At 51.3% G+C, this 19,605-nt stretch overlaps 1 protein-coding gene across 3 annotated transcripts in view; it reads left to right on the plus strand.

Moving 5' to 3' along the window:
• Nucleotides 1–19,605, plus strand: part of ZFP64 (ZFP64 zinc finger protein) — a 61,675-nt gene that overhangs the window by 18,834 nt on the left and 23,236 nt on the right. For 2 of the 3 annotated variants that reach the window (XM_040981293.1, XM_040981295.1), the window contains 2 exons: nucleotides 512–763; nucleotides 5,401–7,356. In XM_040981293.1, the coding sequence (XP_040837227.1) occupies nucleotides 512–763; nucleotides 5,401–6,704 (1,556 nt within the window). In that variant the 3' untranslated portion in view covers nucleotides 6,705–7,356. Of the gene's footprint in view, nucleotides 1–511; nucleotides 764–5,400; nucleotides 7,357–19,605 lie in introns of those variants that run through there. The other variant, XM_040981294.1, reaches the window with a different exon arrangement.

Consider the following 19,605-nt stretch of genomic DNA (forward strand, 5'->3'; position numbering starts at 1 on the left):
AGAGGCAGCTGTTCAGAAGGGGAGCGATTGCCTGTTTTCACAGGGACACACTTTATTTAGTCTCTGCTGTGATATTGACCAAGACTTGTCACAGGAATCTACCTTGCTACAAGTGAGGCTGCGAAATGCTGCCTTCTGGGTCCTAGTTTTTGAGTGCTTCTCTGCAAGGGGAAAAGGGGAGACTTACTGCAAGCAGCAGTTAGCAGCTTCTTATTTTACTCAGCTATACTTCAAAATGTTACTTTAGTAGACGTCTGCTTTTAATAAATGAAGAATTCATCTTCATTGAGAGGGGGGAAAAAAGAAAATGCCAATAAGCAAAGTAGAATGAAGAGCTTCCTCCTCTTCCCTCCCTGCCCCCGAGCAACACAAGATTCTCTTTGCCAATTATCTGTTCCACTTTGGGGGATTTTTTTTCTAAGGACGCATTTTACTTTTGTCCCAAGATCATGAGCCGTAAACCTGTTCCCGTTTAATCTCGTTTCCTGCTGCCATCTGTGTGTGTTTGAAGGAGACAAACCCCACAAGTGTGAAGTGTGTGGCAAGTGCTTTAGCCGGAAGGACAAGCTGAAGACCCACATGCGGTGCCACACGGGCGTGAAGCCCTACAAGTGCAAGACGTGCGACTACGCGGCGGCCGACAGCAGCAGCCTCAACAAGCACCTGCGCATACATTCCGACGAGCGCCCCTTCAAGTGCCAGCTCTGCCCCTACGCCAGCCGCAACTCCAGCCAGCTCACTGTGCACCTGCGATCGCACACCGGTGAGTGCCACCTGTCGCTCCCGCTCTGCAGGCCTCGCTTACAGCAGCACATGCACCTTGGAGGGTGTGCCCACCCCATGAGAAAACACACAGAAGCGTTTGATCTTCCCAAGGTGTGCCCATCTGCTTTCCTTCGCCCAGATGAAGCTGCCCTTGTCAGCAGCATGGGGGAGACACAGTGTGTGTAACTTATGTGCATCTTTCTCTAAGTTCAGGACTATAGTACATTCTGAGTGAAGTGTGCAGTCTGGATCCACTAGATGAAGCAGAGCTCTAAGGAGTGCGTCGTGAATGTACTCCTGCGTGCACTTAGACATGTCAGTAGTCTATATACTCAGCAGGAACAGCACGATCCGAACACGTGGCAGTCAGCAGAGAAAGACAGATGCGTGCTTTCCTTCCGGTGTGGTGTTGGGGAGGCCAGGGGCCCCCCAGCTTTGGCCGTGGGCTTCTCTGTGCGTTTCTAATCCAACCTAAGTTTGTTCTTCTATGACCAGCACAAGCCAGCCAGTCAGCCCTGCTCAGGCCTCTGCTTGTGTCCATCTGTAAGCCTCTCCGTGGCTAAAGCAAGTCATCTGGTTGAAACTGGGGTCAGGGACGGGAAGAAGCATCCAAAGGTTACACGGGAAAGGCAGCGGTTAAAGGAGAAAGTGGAAAACTGGGGGCATGACCACAATCGCCTGTATCCCTCTTCCATCAGTCACATCTCTGTCAGACAACACGTGCTCACCTCTTCCCAGGACCCCTCACGCACTAGGGCTTCAGGGCCTGAGCCATGGGGTCTCCCTCGGGTGCCCCATGTTCCTCTTCATCTGGGGTCAGTTGAGATGAGAAGACAGGCTCCTTGTTTGCACACCACATGTATGACAGAACCCTTGTGATGATCCGGTTTGAAGAGGGAGGGTGGCAGGCACACTTGGCAGTCACTCATGCTGGGCAGGAGGTCCCAGCGTCCACCAGGCCGTATTTCTGGATTAGGCCTCGGCTCAGCGGCCTGGTTCTGCCTCTGCCTATGGGAGCATCCTTCCATCACCTTCCTTAGCTGCTTTGCAAAATAATTGGAAATCTACTCTGGATGGAGTTTCTCACCTGCTGAAAGCCAGAGGTCTTTTCTGTTTTACGTTTTACCAAACCGTTGGCGAGTAACACAGTAAAACTCTCCAAAGCCTTGTGAGTCTCATACGTCCATATGCCAAGACCCACACCCACAGCTCTCTGAGGGTCTTGCTTTTCTTTTAAACTCATCACGTAGGCACTGAGGACACATAGCTTTCTGTGGGAGCTAGGAGTTCATTTGTCTGACTTGGAGAATCCGCTTGACACCAACTTAATCCTTTTGAAGATTTTGACACTCAGATCCCGCATTTCTTACAGATCAGTTCCTGGAATGTGGTCTTTGTCCCTGGGATTTTGTCTTACTTCAGGAGTCCTTGGGCGGTGCCCTTGGAACTCTGGCTGGCTGTGATGGCTGAGGAGTCGCTTCATTCTGCAACTCTTCGACTTTCTTATTGTCTTGAAATTCTGCTTTGAAAATAGCTGGTTCCCTTTTACAGTGCCTTATCATAGGTGACTGATAAAATATTTGCACTGTTTTACTTAGCATTTGCCTCCTTCTCAAATCTAAAACTGGTTCTGTGCATTTTCTGTCTTCTAACTTACTGCATATGACAGTTCTGATCAAATATTTGCCTTTGCATGCTGCGACTTGGGGTTTCTCCAACCCTGACCTGCATCTCAATCCAAAAGAAATGCAGGTTTCGCTTCCATGTTGTGACAACACCCCATTTCTAGATATCAATGTGTGTATTGACTGCGTATTGTCACAGCGATAACGGTGTAAAAAAAAAACTTACAAAACCTTTTTGAGTACTACAGTTCTGCTGACCCTGACCGGGCTCACCTGTGAGTCTGCCAGTCTGCTGGCCGCTCACTGGCTTGGCTGGGATAGTCTAGCTCTATTGACCGTGGCAATGACCCAGGTGGGAGTAAATGAGCAAATAGGGCATTTCAAGCCGTTTAAACCACTGTTGGGCAAACGCAGTGACATGATAGGGCCTGTCATGGCAGTCATGGCATTGTTGATGGGAGAGGGCAGAAGCCCTGGGAAGAGTGAGAGTTAGGGACATCCGGGGCATTTTGTAGCAGTAGCTGGTGCCTGAATGGTTTCCTCAGAAATTCTCCACGCCCTCATCAGAGACATGGAAGGATTCATTTATGAAATAGGTTCATTTCGACTTCTCAGAATGAACTTCCTGCTTGTAGTGGCATCTTTAAATTGGTCTAGAACAGTCATATTTTTCTAAAACTTTAAATGTGTGCCATTTAAGGCCTTGTTTCCATAAAACATTCGTGTTCTTTTTTTTGGAAATCAGGGACACTTGTAAAATTTTAGAATTCATCAGATTTTGTTCTCTTTCCACTGGCTTGATGAGCTCAAACATCAGACATTGTAGAGGCAATGTCAGGTCTAGAAAGATCTGTCAGCTTAAAAATATCCATCACACACTCATTCAACAACATTCCTTGAGTCTGTCCACGCACTGGACACTGGAGGGGAGGGAGTAAGCAGGACCAAACACAGTCCTTGGTCTTGGGGAGCTACAGTCTTAGGGGGCTGTCTGATTAATACACCTCAATGAAGAAGGCTAAACTGCCTCTTGGGTTGCCCACATCCCATATCAGAATGCAAGTTCAAGTCCTGTCTCCTCCGTTTTCAATCCACCTTCCTGCTAATGCATCCTGGGGAGGCACTGCATGATGGCTGGACTGCTTAGGTCCATGCCGTCCACATGGCTCCAACCCTGAACCTGGCCCAGCCCTGGCTTTTGTAGACAGTTGGGGAACATTCTAGATTCTTACTCTGGATCTACAGATAAATTCTTCCAGGAATGCATGAGTAGAATTCATCAGGTCTGTGAACCTGATTGGGAAAAGAAGTCACATCTTCACTTGTACGAAATTGGACGTGTCCTTCGATTATAAAAACAGGCGGCCAGTCTAGGAACGGTGTGTGTAACTCGCCGCCAGAGGAAGCCTCAGGTGTCGTCAGCAGTGGTGGTGAATGGGCGGACCATTCTACGTTCTTCAGTGTCAAGTCCGTGCTTACTGTTCCTGCCACCAGATCCTGTTACTCATGGCACGGGAAACACACATGGCCGGACAGCACATCCTGCCTTTTAGTAGCTTAGTGACTGTTTCAGTAAAACTGGTTGCTCTGGTATGTCTGTGAGCTTCATTCGAGCTTATTTTGTGCATTTGAAACATGATTCACAAACCTGTCCCAAAGGGGTGATAGCATTGAAGAGAACAGGCGTCGGGCAGAAGGTAGATGTCTTGGGCTTTGGAGCCTAGACCTGCCAGTACTCACCTCTGCTGGTAAAACATCAGAGTAACCATGTGTCAAGAAACGGTCGTGGCTGGTCCCAATAAAAGGTTTATTTATTTAAAAAAGGCCGGGGGACAGGAATTTGCCATCAGACTATTGATTCCTTGTTCTAGAGTCTAGAAGACCTTGGTAGTTTGATCATTTAAGCCATTGTTTTAGATGTAGGCATCGTTTCCAGAAGCTTCTTCAGTCACTCCCTACTGTCTGTCATTGTATTTTTTAAGAAGCCGGTGATCACAGCCAGAACCCTGGAATGCAAGCCCAGTGTTTTACGTTTATGACCTAAGGAGGAGGATGTGAGCCAGTTGTGCAGATAATTACGTAGCATCCAAGAATGGCAGCTTTGGAATCGTGGCCCTGCCTGCCACCTCCTCCTGGGTGACCATGAGCAAGTTTTTTAGTGCTGTGGGCCACAGTATCTTCTGGACCAGAGCACCCACCTCAAGGGCTGGTGCCAGCATCCCAGCAGACCGTCCCACCTGGTGGCACCTGCCACCCCACGAGCAATAGAAGGCCATAGCTGCTGCTCTTTCACTTGCTTTCGCACCCACCTGTGACTAGCATCATCTGTGCCTTAGATAATGTGGACTTGGCGCTCCATGAGCGGAACTGAGAGCCGTTCACATGTTTGCAACTCCGCCTTCCCTGCTCGTCTCTCGGCAAATACGAATGTTGGTTTCTTTTGTTATTATTTTTAATCAAGCAGCTGGATTTTGTAACCTCACAAATGAAGAAGGCAGCTGGCAAATGTGGGATAAACAAATTGTGTGCAATAAACACATCTTGATTAATAAAAATGTGCAGCGTGTAAGCTGGGTGTCCCAGCCCAGCCTTTGCGGGGCACTTGGAGCTGACCCATTTGAAAATGCCTTGCCAAATCTGTGTCCTATAAGTCAAGCAGAAGCAACGGATCCTGCGAAAGTGTACATCGGTGAACCTCTGGCCCGCCAAATGGGCACCCTCTAAGCTTAACTGTCTTAAGCAACCTAAGTATGTTCACAAATCATATTTTGTCGGGGACAATTAGGTAGCTGTCTTCCATCTCCCAGTTTTGTTTCGGCTTTAGGCTGTGTTTTTCCTTCCGGGTTTGATATCAGAGGTGGTAGTTTAGGCTGGGGGAGAGAAGCGAACCCCTCGCCCCTAGGAACGGGATTCAAGAGTTCCGCGTCGCTTTCCCGGGTGTGCGCTTCAGGGGGAATCGGCTGCAGTTGTTACCTGCCTGTTCTTATGGAAACTCACCTTGTGTTGACAGGGGACGCCCCCTTCCAGTGCTGGCTCTGTAGCTCCAAGTTCAAAATCAGCTCGGACTTGAAGCGGCACATGCGGGTGCACTCGGGGGAGAAGCCCTTCAAGTGCGAGTTCTGCGACGTGCGCTGCACCATGAAGGGGAACCTCAAGTCGCATGTGCGCATCAAGCACAGTGGGAACAACTTCAAATGTCCGCACTGCGACTTCGTGGGTGACAGCAAGGCCACCCTCCGCAAGCACAGCCGCCTGCACCAGGCCGAGCACCCCGAGAAGTGCAGCCAGTGCAGCTACGCCTGCTCCAGCAAGGCGGCCCTGCGCGTGCACGAGCGCATCCACTGCGCCGAGCGCCCCTTCAAGTGCAGCTACTGCAGCTTCGACACCAAGCAGCCCAGCAACCTCAGCAAGCACGTGAAGAAGTTCCATGCAGACAAGGCCGAGGCCTCAGACAGGAAGGACGTGGGCAGGCAGGGAGGCCGCCAGCTGGCCAAGCTGGACGCCAAGAAGACGTTCCACTGTGACTTGTGCGACGCCTCCTTCATGCGCGAGGACTCCCTCCGCAGCCACAAGCGGCAGCACAGTGAGTACCAGGAGAGCAAGAATTCCAACCTGACAGTCCTGCAGTTTCAGATTACCCCGGGCAAGCCGCCCGCCGCGCCCCTCACCGTGGGCCAGCTGCAGGTGCCGCTGCAGCCCAGCCAGGTGCCCCAGTTCGGAGAGGGCCAAGTCAAGATCATCGTGGGCCAGGTGCCCCAGGCCAACAGCATCGTCCAGGCCACTGAAACCGCCACTGCCACCGCCGTCAGTATCGTGCCGCCAGCCCTGGTGGCACAGAGCCCGGATGAGCTATCGGGCAGTGGGCAGCGGCTGCAGATCCTGCGCCAGGTCAACCTGATCGCCCCGGGTCAGGCCACGGGCTGCGCGTCCGAGGCGGGTGCCCTGGCGCAGCCCACGGTCCTGTTGGCTGCACATGACCACACGCTCATCCCTGCGGCGCCGGCCGGGCCCGCGGAAGGCGCTGGCGGCCAGACCTTCATCGCCAGCTCGGGTATTACCTGCACTGACTTCGAAGGCCTCAACGCCCTCATCCAGGAGGGTGCAACCGAAGTGACCGTGGTGAGCGACGGAGACCAGAACTTGGCGGTAGCATCTACAGCCCCGCCCATGTTCTCCTCCTCTTCTTCCTCTTCCTCCTCCTCTTCCTCAGCCTCCTCTTCCTCGCAGCAGGAGCTGCCCAAGCCAGCTTTCTCTATCCTCCCAGAAGCGGCTCACACAGCTGCGCTCTGCCCGGCTGATTCCATCCCAGACTAGGATGCGAGGACGCCCGGGAGGTGGGTGGGCATACCTAGAGGGAATCCCCGTGGGCTCCCATCCCCAACGAAGGCTGTGAATAAATTGTGGGGGGGTTTTATATTTGATTATTATGATTTCCTGACAGTTGTGGCCTGGAGACCTTGCAGTTCTCTGGAGTGGTGTTCCCGGTGATGGTGGCTGGCGGTCTTGCATAGTGGCCAAAGTGATGGGCCCCCGAGCAGGGGCCAGGGTTGAGGGTATCCCCTGGGGTTTCCAGCTCTGTTGCAGGTTGGGGTGGGAAGTGGCGCCCATACCCCCTTCTGAATCCATGCTGCTGAACATGTACATGGAAGGTACATATGATAAGGGGTGTGACTGCCCACTTATGCCATAGCATTTCTTCAGTTTCACCTTTAATTTAAACGAAGTGCCCAAATCCGCTAGTAGGGTGTCTGGGTGTCGCTGAAGAGCTGTGTGGCTCTCCATGTGGAGATCTGCGTCCCTGGGCCTGGGTTAGGTTCCCTCCTAACTTGCTGCATGATGAGATGGTTGAGGGGCGGTGGACGTGGCTGTAGAGTTGAGTGTGCCGTCGCCTCCTTCACGGTTCAATCTGTGGATTGCTGAAGCCATATGACTTGTGCACTGAGACTTCCGGAAAGGGTCCAACTGTGAGGCAAGTTTTAAGTAATATGAGAGATCGTTTTCTAGGATGCTGTCTTTCTTAAATGTTAATGGGTGCTCAGAGTTAACGTCAGGCTGCAGCTGAAGCTGGAAAAAGCATCTAAGTGTCTTCCCAAGGGGGAGCCGCAATGAGAGGAAATACCAAGTTGTGTAGTTTTGAATTGACATGCTGGTTGATCAGGAGGTGGCGCCAGAGAGCAAGCTAGAATCTCCAGGTTAATGCCTGCACTCGCGGGGCTGGAGCGAGTAGCCCGGACTCCGCATCCGCACCTGTCCCGCCAGGGGCGGTTCCTCCTGTGAGAAGCCTATTTAGAACATCTGAGAATTCATTTCCACCACCTTCATTCTTCCCTATAAGCCTGTTTACTCACAAGCATCATCTTACTGTTATTGTAAGATGTGATTTTTGGTCTTGATAATACCAAGCCAGGGAAAGGTACCTTGGAGAGTTCTGCTCTGGGCTGTGCTGGTATCTCATTGTCTTTTGGTTCTTTAATCCTGAATATCTGAACACAATGCTGAGGCCTCACTGTGCTTTTCGTTTGTTTTGTTTGTTTGTTTGTTTGTTTTGTTTTGCCAGAGGTTACTTATTTTTGTATCAGTCATAGGTAGTAACTATTAAGTATGGCCTTGTAAGCAATAGAAAAAGCTTTTCCGTAGTTAAAGCTGAGCAGGGGAACTTGTGCTGGCCGAACCTGCCCTCTGCATCTTTATCTTTTTTTTTCCCCCAGAGTGCCAACTTTTAAATAATTTTTTCCTGATTATAAGTGATATATATTTCAGATATAAATTTGAGAGGCCATTTTATTCAGAAAATTGCAGTCAACCATCATCTTAAGACACATCACAGCTCTTCAGGTAGGCTCCTCTCTGGCCTTCTCTGCTACTATTTGTGTCTTTCCAAGCCAAGCTATAACGTTGTAGTTTTTTAAAGATTTATTTATTTGAAAGAGTTACAGAGAGAGGAGAGATCTTCTATTTGCTGGTTCAGTCTCTCCAATGACTAGCTCAGCCAGGACTGGGCTAGGCCAGAGCCGTAGCCGGGAGCTTCGTCCAGGCCTTCTGCCTGGGTACCGGAGCCCAGGCACTTAGGCCATCTGCTGCCACTTTCTCGGGCTGTTCACAGGAAGCCACGTGGGAACTGGAGTAGCCAGGACTCAAAGTGGCGTTTATATGAGATGCCTATTTTAGTACAAAAAAAATATTTGAAAACCATGTGGAGAGTTTCCTGGTATGCGTCTTCATTCTGTGCTCTTCACATGAGCTTTCTGTAGACCTTCACATGCCCACTCGAGGTCCCACCAGCACAACATGGGTGCCCAAGGCAGCATGGAGAAGGTTCTTCCTGAGTCATGCTAAGTCCACATTTCTGAGACCGCGCCGTGCGCTAGGAAAAGGGCCAGCATCCTTTTCGGTTGCATTTTCTTCCTCTGCAGGTGTGCTTCCCAAAAGTGAGTTTCAGCAAGTTCTCAAGATTTCTACTTGCAAAGATTCAGTTTGTTTTCAAAGTAGTGGCTTTCCCTGTGCTGTGGGTGAGTGTGGTCCGCGTGCTGAGCGACAGGGCCTCCCCAGCTGCTGTCCAGCTGCCGTAGTGACAGCTGCCAGTCCTCTTTCACTGTCCCCCGGGCTGTGGGGAACGGGACAGGCTCGCTGGGTTTCCTTGCTCTTCATGTCTTGGCTTCTGCTTTTTCGTGTGGCTCAGTGACCATCTAGAAATGACTTTTCTTACGTGTCTCTGTGTGTGTTGCTTCGTCTGTGACTTCTTTGCTTTTTAAGATTGTCCCCCTGGATCCTGAGATTGAATTTCTTTGATCATTTTACTGCTTGCTCATTTGTGTTTACTTAGTACCTACCACAGCCAAAATCTATGTTTCTACATGTAAGGTATATATGATAGTGGGTGTGACTGCCCACTTATGCCATAGCACTTCTTCCATTTCACCTTTAACATAAATGAAATTCCCAAGTCCACTAGGATCTATTTCTTGAGTTTGTTGCTGATCCTTGTGGCCCTGACTTACAGTATCAACGGTTGAATGATAGTGGTATTAACATAAACATTCATCTTTTACACTAGCTTTTTTTTTTTTAATTTTTCTCAGCAAATCTTAGATAGTCATTCTTCCAAATGAAATTGGTTCAACTACTATCAATCTCACTGCTGCTCACCCCTATAAAAACAACCTTGTAGAAAAGTTTATTGGAATTGCATTGATGCGAGATATGTACTTATGAAAAAGAATGTCTTTCAAAGAACGATTGGTTTATTTACTTATTTGAAAGGCAGAATGATGGTGCAGATAGGGAAAGACCCCATCCTGTGGATTCCTCCCCACAAGGCCACAACAGCCAGGTCAGGACAAGGCTGAAGCCAGGAGCCAGGAGCTCCAGCATGGCCTCCCCTGTGGGTGGCAGGCACCCAGCACTTGGACCATCTTCTACCAACTAACTAACCATATTATCTGGGAGCTGGAACAGAGGTGGCATAGCCAGAATGCCACCCAGTACCCCAAGATGGAATGCTGGCAGCACAAGAGGCAGTTAACCCACTGTACCTCAGCACCTACCCCAAAGCATAACTGTTGTTTTTTGTTTGTTTGTTTAATATTTGCTTATTTTAATTGGAAGTGAGAGTTACAGAGAAAGGGGAAAAAGCAGAGAGAAATCTTTCATGCACTGGTTCATTCCCCAAAGAAGTGTTTTAAGTAATTATTTGTCATAAGCATGTCAAAAAGCTCTTTTTCATATGTTTATCTGTACTTGCCTGCGATGACTAGCGAGTCATGGGACACCATCATCTCATCTCTTCCCTGACAATGTTTATCCCGTTTGCGTTGCTCTTTGTTTTTTATCCTGTTGCATGAAGCAGAATATGCAAACAGTGTTGACACCACCGGCATGTTAACTGGACTGGCTTTAGAATTTCTGTTTAGCACCGTGCGTACTTTCCTTTGGGGCATTTTCTCCTATGCCAGTTTTTGTGTGCAGTCTTCCTGAAGATGGGCTGCTGAGTTCTAAGCGGTGTGCTTTCCGTGTGTCCTGCCTTGATTCTTCGGCGTTTGCACTTGTGCGTGTTAGTGCAGTGAATCAGTGTAGGACCTCGCCTGACCGTGAGCTACCTGCGTTCCTGGAGTTAGGCTTCTTGATGATGCTGGATTGTTCTTCCAACGCACCATTGGGTTCCACTTCCTGGCATTGTTTGCAATTTGTGCAAGAGTCCGAGTCAGGTCCTTTCGTCTCTCGTTTTCTCTTTTGTGCTGTCTCTGATTACAAGGTCGCTTCCTGTGTGTCATAGCGAATGATGTAGTCTGTCCTTCTCATCTCCCCTTTGCTGAGTTCTCTTGTTGTGCCTGTAATTTTCATTATAATTCACCTTGTTTCCCATCATTTTTTTAAACTGCAAAGCGCAATTTTATTTTAACTGTATTGATTATGCCCTGGTTAAATCTGCGACTAAAGCAGCTTTGGGGTTGGGCGGCTGCACGAGTCTGAGTGTGTACTAGAAGTGTGGCCAGGGTTCCCTGGGTTACCACCCTGGCTGATCCCTCAATCCCTTTTTGGGGTTTAGAGCATGTGTCACATCTTGGGACAGTAGGGAACCACAAACACAAAAGCACAGGAATCAGATTTGCCCAGATGGCCCAAGCTGCTGGGCTTGGGAGGACGTGGAGTGCAGGTGGACAGCATCCTCGCTGTCCTCTCACACACTCCTGCTGATTTCTTCCCTTGCCCTGTGCGCCCTTGAGAGCTGGTCCTTACCTTCAGAGGACCCTGGTTCTGTTAGGTTTGCGTTGCAGCTGTGTTTACATGTTTGCTTCTGTCCATCTCTTGTGCTGCAGGGGACACACTCCTGAGGGTAGGAACTCTGGGTCTTATCTACTGTCACATTCCAGACGGACAATCCTTTGATGCCATCATAGAGACCTGATACAGGGAAGAGTGGTCTGAGGATGGTACCCAAGTAGTTTTGAGGAAATCCTTTCACAGTCTATTGGTTGTCAAAGTTCACTTGAGTGTATCCACAGACCCGGGAAGGCACTGCAGAGCTGGGATGGGAAACTCATCCAGCCTGCTTTGTTTTCCTTGTTCTGACGAAGCAGTCAGTGTTCCCTGCTGCCCAAGATCTGACTGTCATGTTGCCATGTGCCTCTGGGCATGCTGTCCACTGCACAGGCATCAGCAACTGAGGCCCAGTTGCAGCACCTGCAGTCCAGTGTCAGACCACACATCCTGTTTTTGCCTGTGGCCAGGCTCTGAGTCCAACAGTCTGAATCCCCCAAGAAACCTCCCCTGGGGTGACCTCAGGTCTGACTCCCGTGTGTGCCAGCCAATGCAGGGTCAGGTTCGGGTCACCTGCGTCAGCCAACACATGCCAGTAGGTCAGGTCAGCCCCAGCCCCATCTCATGCGAAATGACAAGGGTTGTAGCCCAGGCCAGCCAGCCCGCCACAGGCTCAGTCTTCACGCATACCAGATGGTGCTGCAGCCTAGTCAAGGGGATCAACTTCAAGGTGACCCCCAATAATCCCCATCAGACCCACTCCCAGCCCTGGTTTTTGCACACGCCAGTCTCTGCTGAGGCCTAGTTCATCCCATCCCACATCCCATCTTGCTCTCATGAGCACCCATGGATATGGGAGTTCAGTTCAGCCCAACCCACCCCCAGACCAGCTTTCACATATTCTATGCCGACAGGTGCTGCCTTCATCCGGGCTTCCTTATAGGAGTCTGCCTCTCGATTCCAGCCCATTCCTGCCATCTTTGTGGTAGATGGGCTAGGAGGCTGGCCCAGGCAGCTTTGTCGTGTCACAGCTGCACCTGCCTGTAAGTGTGGGCAAGTGACAAATTCAGTTACACTTGGGCTTCCGGTTAAAATCCGGGAGCCTCTTACATACACCAGCATAGTTCGGTCTCACAGGATTCCACTGTGGCAGATCTAGCTGAGCTGCTCTTGGGGCTGCTGGCATGTGGTTCTCAAGGTTGTGTCCTGGAAGCCAGTAACTTTGTTTTGCTTTTTGTGTTGTGTTTTTGTAAATTCAGACTTTCTTGGTGATGGCTTCAAAAGAATTTTCTAGGAGATGAATATAATGCTTGTAATGGAAATTTTTGATTCGTTAGCCAAAATGGAATCTTCTGGAAGGACTTTGGTTGAGGATCTGAAATAACAACTGTAATAGCTTTTCTCTCTGTCCTCCTTGCTTGCTTTGCTGCCACTGAGATCCTGTCCTCTCCTGCAGTCAGAGGTTATTTGAGGTTCCTTGATTTGAGCTCCCTCAGGCTTTTCCCCACTAAGCTTCCTAATTTCCTACAAGTCTCAGGGTAGCACCCTGGAGGTAAGAGGAGACCTCAGAGGAGCAGCTTCCAGCTCTATAAGATGCTATCAGGACCTCCTCGTGCCCTCCAGCGAGATAGGGAAATGGAGACATAGAGACATAGCACAAACAGCCTGCCCCCAGCTCACTCTGCACCCATGAACCGCCCCTACTTTTAGCAGTGCTAGCAGCAGCCCCTTGGCCCTCAGCAGCCCACAGCACCAGAGACCTCAGTGCCCAGCCCCAGTGGGGACCCTCCCCCCTGCACCGTGAGTTCCACCTGATTCCAACTCAAGGGACACCCAGCCACCATCTGCCAGTTTTTCCAACTGACTTGCACCCTACCCCACACTCCTCCCTCTTTTGAGCCACTGCCCTACAACCCTGATCAGCCCCTGTGTGCTGACTGCTCTGTTGTCATTTCCTTTACCAAAACTGGGACCCTGAGGGATGACGTTCATTCTGCCTGCGCCACCCCTGGACCAATGAGCACAGGGAAGGTTTGCTGACTTCATTTGCTGCCTCAGTGCACCCACTATGTACGGAAGCCCAGAAACTTAAGTGAGCACCTCCCATATTCAGAAACCTGGAAAATTCCCTAAGCACCACAGTTTCTTGAATACCTACTATGTGTGGGAACCCAGGGTATTTCTCCAAGGAAGCAGGAGACCATGTTGCCCTGTGGAGTCTACCTCTGAGTGAAGGGATTCTGCTGGAGGGGAAGGCTGGGCTGCTGGGCAGGCTGAGGGTTGCATACGTAAACATGGTGACCAGAGAGGTCTGCCTAAAGAGTTCTATTTGGAACAGACAGGAAAGGGGGCATGGGAGAGCTGTGTGATGCTCAGAGCGGGGGAAGGCTGGCAGAGGGAAGAGCCAGGAAGCTCCAAGGCTCCGACAGGATGGCGACTTGGAGCAGAGGAATGAGCAGGGATAGGAAGGCAGTGGGCCCCACAGGAGCCCCCACCCCGGAGTCTTGTTCGCCCTTACACCCTCCACAATCACAGTCACAACCCTAAGCGGCAGTCACATTAGTTCAGGACTCACAGCTTGCAGAGGACAGGGACACACTACCCAACAAGGTAGACCAGCAGGTTGTTGGGACCCTGCAGCAGTGGCACAGTGGGCTGCTGGGAGCAGGAGCCCTCACGGCAGTCGGAGGTATGGAGTTCACTGTCGTTGGGGCATCCTGCTGGTCAGGAAAGGCCAGAGTTAAAGACAGTACTCCTCGGGGAAGGCGAGAGGCCACCTTGTGGGGAGCAAACCCCGCTCGGCATCCAAATGGGGCACTCTGGAGAGTGGCATGGTTCCACTGATGACCAGGAGACACCGGCTTGGCTCCACTGTCACCAACCAAGAGTGCAAAAGGTGCAAACAACACTGTCACTACACCACACAGGGGAGCCCAGGATGGCACCAATTCCGTCTATCGCTTTTGAAAATATTTCTTTATTTTAAAGGCAGAGCTGAGGGGAAGGAGGAAGTGAAGCAACTCACTCCCCGACTAGCTGGAGCTGGGCCATACCCAAGACCCTGGTCTCCCTCAAGGGTACAGGTAGCCCACAGCCCCACACCATCCCCAGCTCACATTGATTTTTCAGAAAAACAGCGTGTGCCATGCCACAGCCTGGATTCTCCCTACAACACCTTAGAAGACCTCACTGTGGCTGGACATGCACGCGTTGGGCTGCATCTCGGTGACAATAGCCTGTAGATGGCCAGGATGTTGGGAACTATGCCCGCTACCAGCTCCCCGTCCGTTGGCCTCCCTGCCTCAGCTGATCTGGGGCAAAGCTGTGCCACACTTTGGCCAGTGGTGGAAGGAGGGGCTCTGAGGTGCAGTTAAGATGTAGTGCATCTCCTTGCACTCCAGGGGTCTGCCAATGGAAGAACATGCCCTGGACAGCTGACAGCCACGGAGAAATGAACCTGCACAGGATGGACCTCTCTGCCGCACGGGGTGCGGTGACCGGTAGAGGGCCGTGTGCAAACCCCAAAGCCTTTGAGGCTGCTTTGTAGAGAATGCAAGCTAGCCCAGTGAACACAGAGCGCATGCGTAGGGAATGCCAGCTAGCTCGGTACACTCAGAGCGCATGCGTAGGGAACGCTCACTAGCCCAGGTGACTGAGCGCATGCGCAGAGAATATTGACTTAATCCAGATGACCCGGTTGGTATGCATAGAAAACACTAGACATGGAGCACACGCGTAGAGAATGCTGGCTAGACACCGCCTCCTCCAACTCAGAGCGCATGCGTAGGGCATGCTGGCTCTACACCACCACCCCCCCCCAGACTCAGAGCGCATGCGTAGGACATGCTGGCTAAACACCATGCCGTCCCCCTCCCGACTTAGAGCGCATGCGTAGGGCATGCTGGCTAGACACACCCCTCCCAACTCGGAGCGCATGCGTAGGGCATGCTAGCTAGACTGCCCCCCCCAGAGCGCATGCGTAGTTAATTCTGGCTTACCTCCATGCTGCCCCCCTCAGAGCGCATGCGTAGGAAATACTGGCTTACCTCCATGCTGCCCCCCTCAGAGCGCATGCGTAGGAAATACTGGCTTACCTCCATGCCGCCCCCCTCAGAGCGCATGCGTAGGAAATACTGGCTAGACACCATGCCCCACCCCAGAGCGCATGCGTAGTGAATACTGGCTAGACACCATGCCGCCCCCGACTCAAGAGCGCATGCGTAGAATATGCTGGTTAGACACCGCTCCCTCCCCCCCCCAGAGCGCATGCGTAAGGCATGCTAGCCAGACACTCCTGAATCAGAGCGCATGCGTAGGGCATGCTGGCTAGACGCCGCGCCACCCCCACCCAGAGTGCATGCGTAGGGAATGCTGGCTAGCCCTGGTGACTGAGAGCATGCGTAGTGAACGTTGGCCAGCCCAGTGGACTGGGAACGTATGTGTGGCGCACTTGGCTAGACACGGTCAGCTCTGAGCATATACGTAGGGAATGCTGTATGGACTTGGTGGACCCAGAGCGAATGTGTGAGGAACGTTGGTTAACCACCTTCCCACACCAGATTCCAAGCTCATGCGTACGTTAGTCTGTCAGACCTCCCGCACCCTGGACTCGGAGCGCATGCGTAGAGAATGCTGGCTAAGACCCCCACACACACCAACTCAGAGCGCATGCGTAGAGAATGCTGGCTAGACACCCCCCTTCCGGCTCGGAGTGCATGCGTAGAGCATGCTGGCTAGAAACCCCCTCCCGACTCAAGAGTGCATGCGTAGAGAATGCTGGCTGGACACCCCCCTTCCGGCTCGGAGTGCATGCGTAGAGCATGCTGGCTACACCCCCCCACACACACACCCCCTCCCGACTCAGAGCGCATGCGTAGAGAATGCTGGCTAGACACCCCCCTTCCGGCTCTGAGTGCATGCGTAGAGCATGCTGGCTACACACCCCGCTCCCGACTCAGAGCGCATGCGTAGGGCATGCTGGCTAGACACCTCCCGTTCCGACCCAGAGCGCATGCGTAGAGCATGCTTGTTAAGACACCCCCCTCCCGACTCAGAACGCATGCGTAGAACATGCTGACTAGACACCCCCGGCACAGAGCGCATGTGTAGGGAATGCGGCTAGCCGCACCCCTCGCCTGGATTCCGAGAGCATGCATAGTGAACGTTGGCCAGCCCAGTGGACTCGGAACGTATGTGTAGCGCACCTGGCTAGACCCTGTCGGGTCTACAATGCTGTATGGCCCTGGTGGGCCTAGAGCGCATGCGTAGGGAATGCTGGTTAGCCCACTGGACCAAGAATGCATGCGTAGGGATCGCTGATGCTAATGGATTCAGAGCGCATGCGCAGAGTGCTGGCTAGACCAGACACCAGGTAGACCCTGAGCGCATGCGTAGACAATGTTGGCTTGCCCAGTGGACCAAACGTTCATACGTAGGGAGTACTGGCTAGAACCGGGGACTCAGCGCTTGCGTAGTGAATTATTGCTAGATCCAAGGAGTAGGAGCGCATGCGTGGAATGTTGGCTAACCCAGTGGACTCAGAGTGGATGCGCGTAATGCCGGCTGGCACGGTGGAGTAAGAGCGCATGCGTGTAATGCTGGCTAGCCTGGTGGTTTCTGGGCGCATGCGTGTAACGCTGGCTGGCCCAGTGGACTCTGGGCGCATGCGTGGAATGCTGGCTAGCCCAGTGGACTCTAGCACACGCCCTCCGTTTATGGTTTCCTAGTGAGTCGCTGTTCTCAGTGTTTAGATTTAGTCATGTTTTTCCTACAACGCTTCTTTCAGTTGACTTTCAACACAGATATGATGGGGAAAATATTTGTGCTTGGAATGTTTCTTGCTAGTTTATATATTCACTCATTTTTGAGGCAAAGTGAGGGGAGGGAGGGAGAGATGTTTCATCTGCTGGTTCATTTCCTGGGTGGGTGCAACAGCCGGAAGGCAGTAACTCCAGCCAGGTTTCCATGGAAGTGGCAGGGACTTGAGTGCTACCTCATATTTGGACGTGGGAATGGAGAAGTCTCAGGAAAAGAGGTACAGCGTTAGACTGTACAAGCCTGAGTGTGTGCAGAGGTTCCTGGAGCTCATTTGTTAGTGCCCAAGCAGCTTCAAATTGTAATGGTGATTGTCATCCCTTTCTAGACATTTGACTAGAATTGGTAAAATCCCAGATTTTATTAGGTAATCAGTTGGTGGGTTTCTGTCAGTGGATAAGAGTTTTTTTGCTGCCTGGACACACTCAACTGGACTGTCACTCGTGACGTTCTGCAATGTAGTTTCTAGTGTTACATTTTGTGATTTAACATCAACATCTGAACTTTCTAAATGTTCTTCCTGAGGAACATTTCTCTTTTTCAGTAAATGTTCATCTCGTTTGTTCTTTCGCAATTCAACTGTCACTTCATTTCTGTGTCTTCGCATTGTTTGCACATCGCGGCCCTTGTTCTTGAAGCTCTTGATGCGGTGGTTTTCCAAGCCAGGGTTCTCGGCCATGGCTGTGCGCGGCTCCAGCGGCAGCTTCTCCTGTGGCGGCGAGCCTCTGAGTGCAGTCTCCTAGGTACAGTAGTGGGGTTGGATTGGATGCAAAGTAGCTGGGACTCAGTTAGCGGTCTGATGTGGGATTTGATTGTCCCAAGCAGCAGCAAAACGTGCTATGCCACAACACTTACCCTCAATTTCTTCCTTTTTTGTCGATTTCTTTTCCTTTTTTATTTTTTAAAAAAGATGTATTTGTTTTAATTTTTGAAAAAGATGTCAGATATACAGAGGAGAAGAGACAGAGAGGAAGATCTTTCATCCACCGGTTCACTCCCCAAGAGGCCTTCTGAAGCCTGAGCCTGGAGGCTCTTCCAGGTCTCCCACGTGGGTGCAGAGTCCCAAGGCTTTGGATCGTCCTCGACTGCTTTCCCAGGCCACAAGCAGGGAGCTAGATGGGAAGCAGGGCTGCTAGGATTAGAACCAGGGCCCATATGGGATCCCGGCGTGATCAAGGCAAGGACTTTAGCTACCAGACTATTGCACAAGACCCTTAATTGTTTTTTAATCTTATTTTAAAAGCAAAGTAACTAAGAAAGAACATATTCTATCTAGTGATAGAGAATATTCTATCTAGTGTTTCACTCCCCAGATGCTCACAACAACCAGGGTTGGGCCAGGCCACAGCCAGTGCCGGGAACTCCACAGGAGTCTTCCAAGGGGGTAGCAGGAACGTGAGTACTTGAGCCCTGTTCTGCTCTCTGCCAGGGTGTGCCTTCACAAAAGGTTGCATTAGATGTAGATTAACACTGAGATACAGGCAATGAGCATGCCCAGCAGCAGCTTAGTTCACTGTGCATGAGTGACTGCCCTCTCGTTCCCTTATAAACTTGTGGGATGCACCCTGTTCCCTGCGGGACTCCTGATCATCATCTGCTGCCTCTCGGGCACATTGAAAGGAGATTAGATTGGAAAGCGGAATGCCTGGATGTGGATATCCCAACCAGTGACATGACCCCACTGTGCCCCCATGCCTACCCCTTTGGAATTGAGCTCGAATCACGGCTCCAGGTTTTCCCAGGTGGCTGACCTCACCTCTCTGATCCTGTTTCTCTTGTGTAATGGGATAACAGTGCCTTGCTTGTGACAGAAGGAAGAATGAATTAGCACACGCAACATAGCCTGGTGTCAGCTATTCAGTGGCAGCTCTGTTTTGTTTTGTTTTTTTTTTTTCTTCTGTGTGTATATTCACTTTAAGCCATTGGCAGCCTACAGTCGTCATTGTTAGGACTGCTCAGGCCCCAACCACTTCCTGTGCACAGGGTCTCACTCACTGTGTCTGTTGGGGCAGTGGCAGCACCTGCTGTTCCCCCACAGCCTGGCAGCTGGAGGACACACACATGAACTAGGCATGGTCAAGCAGATACTCATGCCCACAACCTAGCAAGCACACCAAACCCACAGTGAGAGACTGAGAAGGCTGCAAGGTGGCAGAGGAGTGCAAGTAGGGGTTCCAGAGATGCCACCTACGTTCACAGGGAACCATGAGCACCATGCCAGCTACCTGGCCTGCCTCGCTCACTTCCCGCCCCAGTGCCTGAAGCGAGCTCCCTGTTCATCCCATCGCTGCTTTCAGCTCCCTCACCAGCAGGACCCCCAATTCCACCTAGTCTCCAGTTTACCAACCTCCATCATCTACCGCCTGGCTTTTCCACCCTCACCGGAAACATTCTTGGCCTTTCTTTTCTTTTTGTAAAGATTTATTTTATTTGAAAGAGTTACAGAGAATGGGGCAGGGGGAGAGGCAGAGGGAGAGCTCTTCCATCCACTGGCTCACCCCGCAGATGGCCACAATAGCCAGAGCTGAGCTGGTCCAAAGCCTCCAGGTTTCCTGTGTAGGTGGCGGGGCCCAAGCACTTGGTCCATGCTCCACTGCTCTCTTGCTGTATTAACAGGGAGCTGGATGGGTAGTGGAGTAGCTGG

The sequence above is a fragment of the Ochotona curzoniae genome, unplaced genomic scaffold (genome assembly GCF_017591425.1).
Source record: "Ochotona curzoniae isolate NIBS_2020 unplaced genomic scaffold, NIBS_Ocur_1.0 contig_3520, whole genome shotgun sequence".
Lineage (NCBI taxonomy): Eukaryota > Metazoa > Chordata > Mammalia > Lagomorpha > Ochotonidae > Ochotona > Ochotona curzoniae.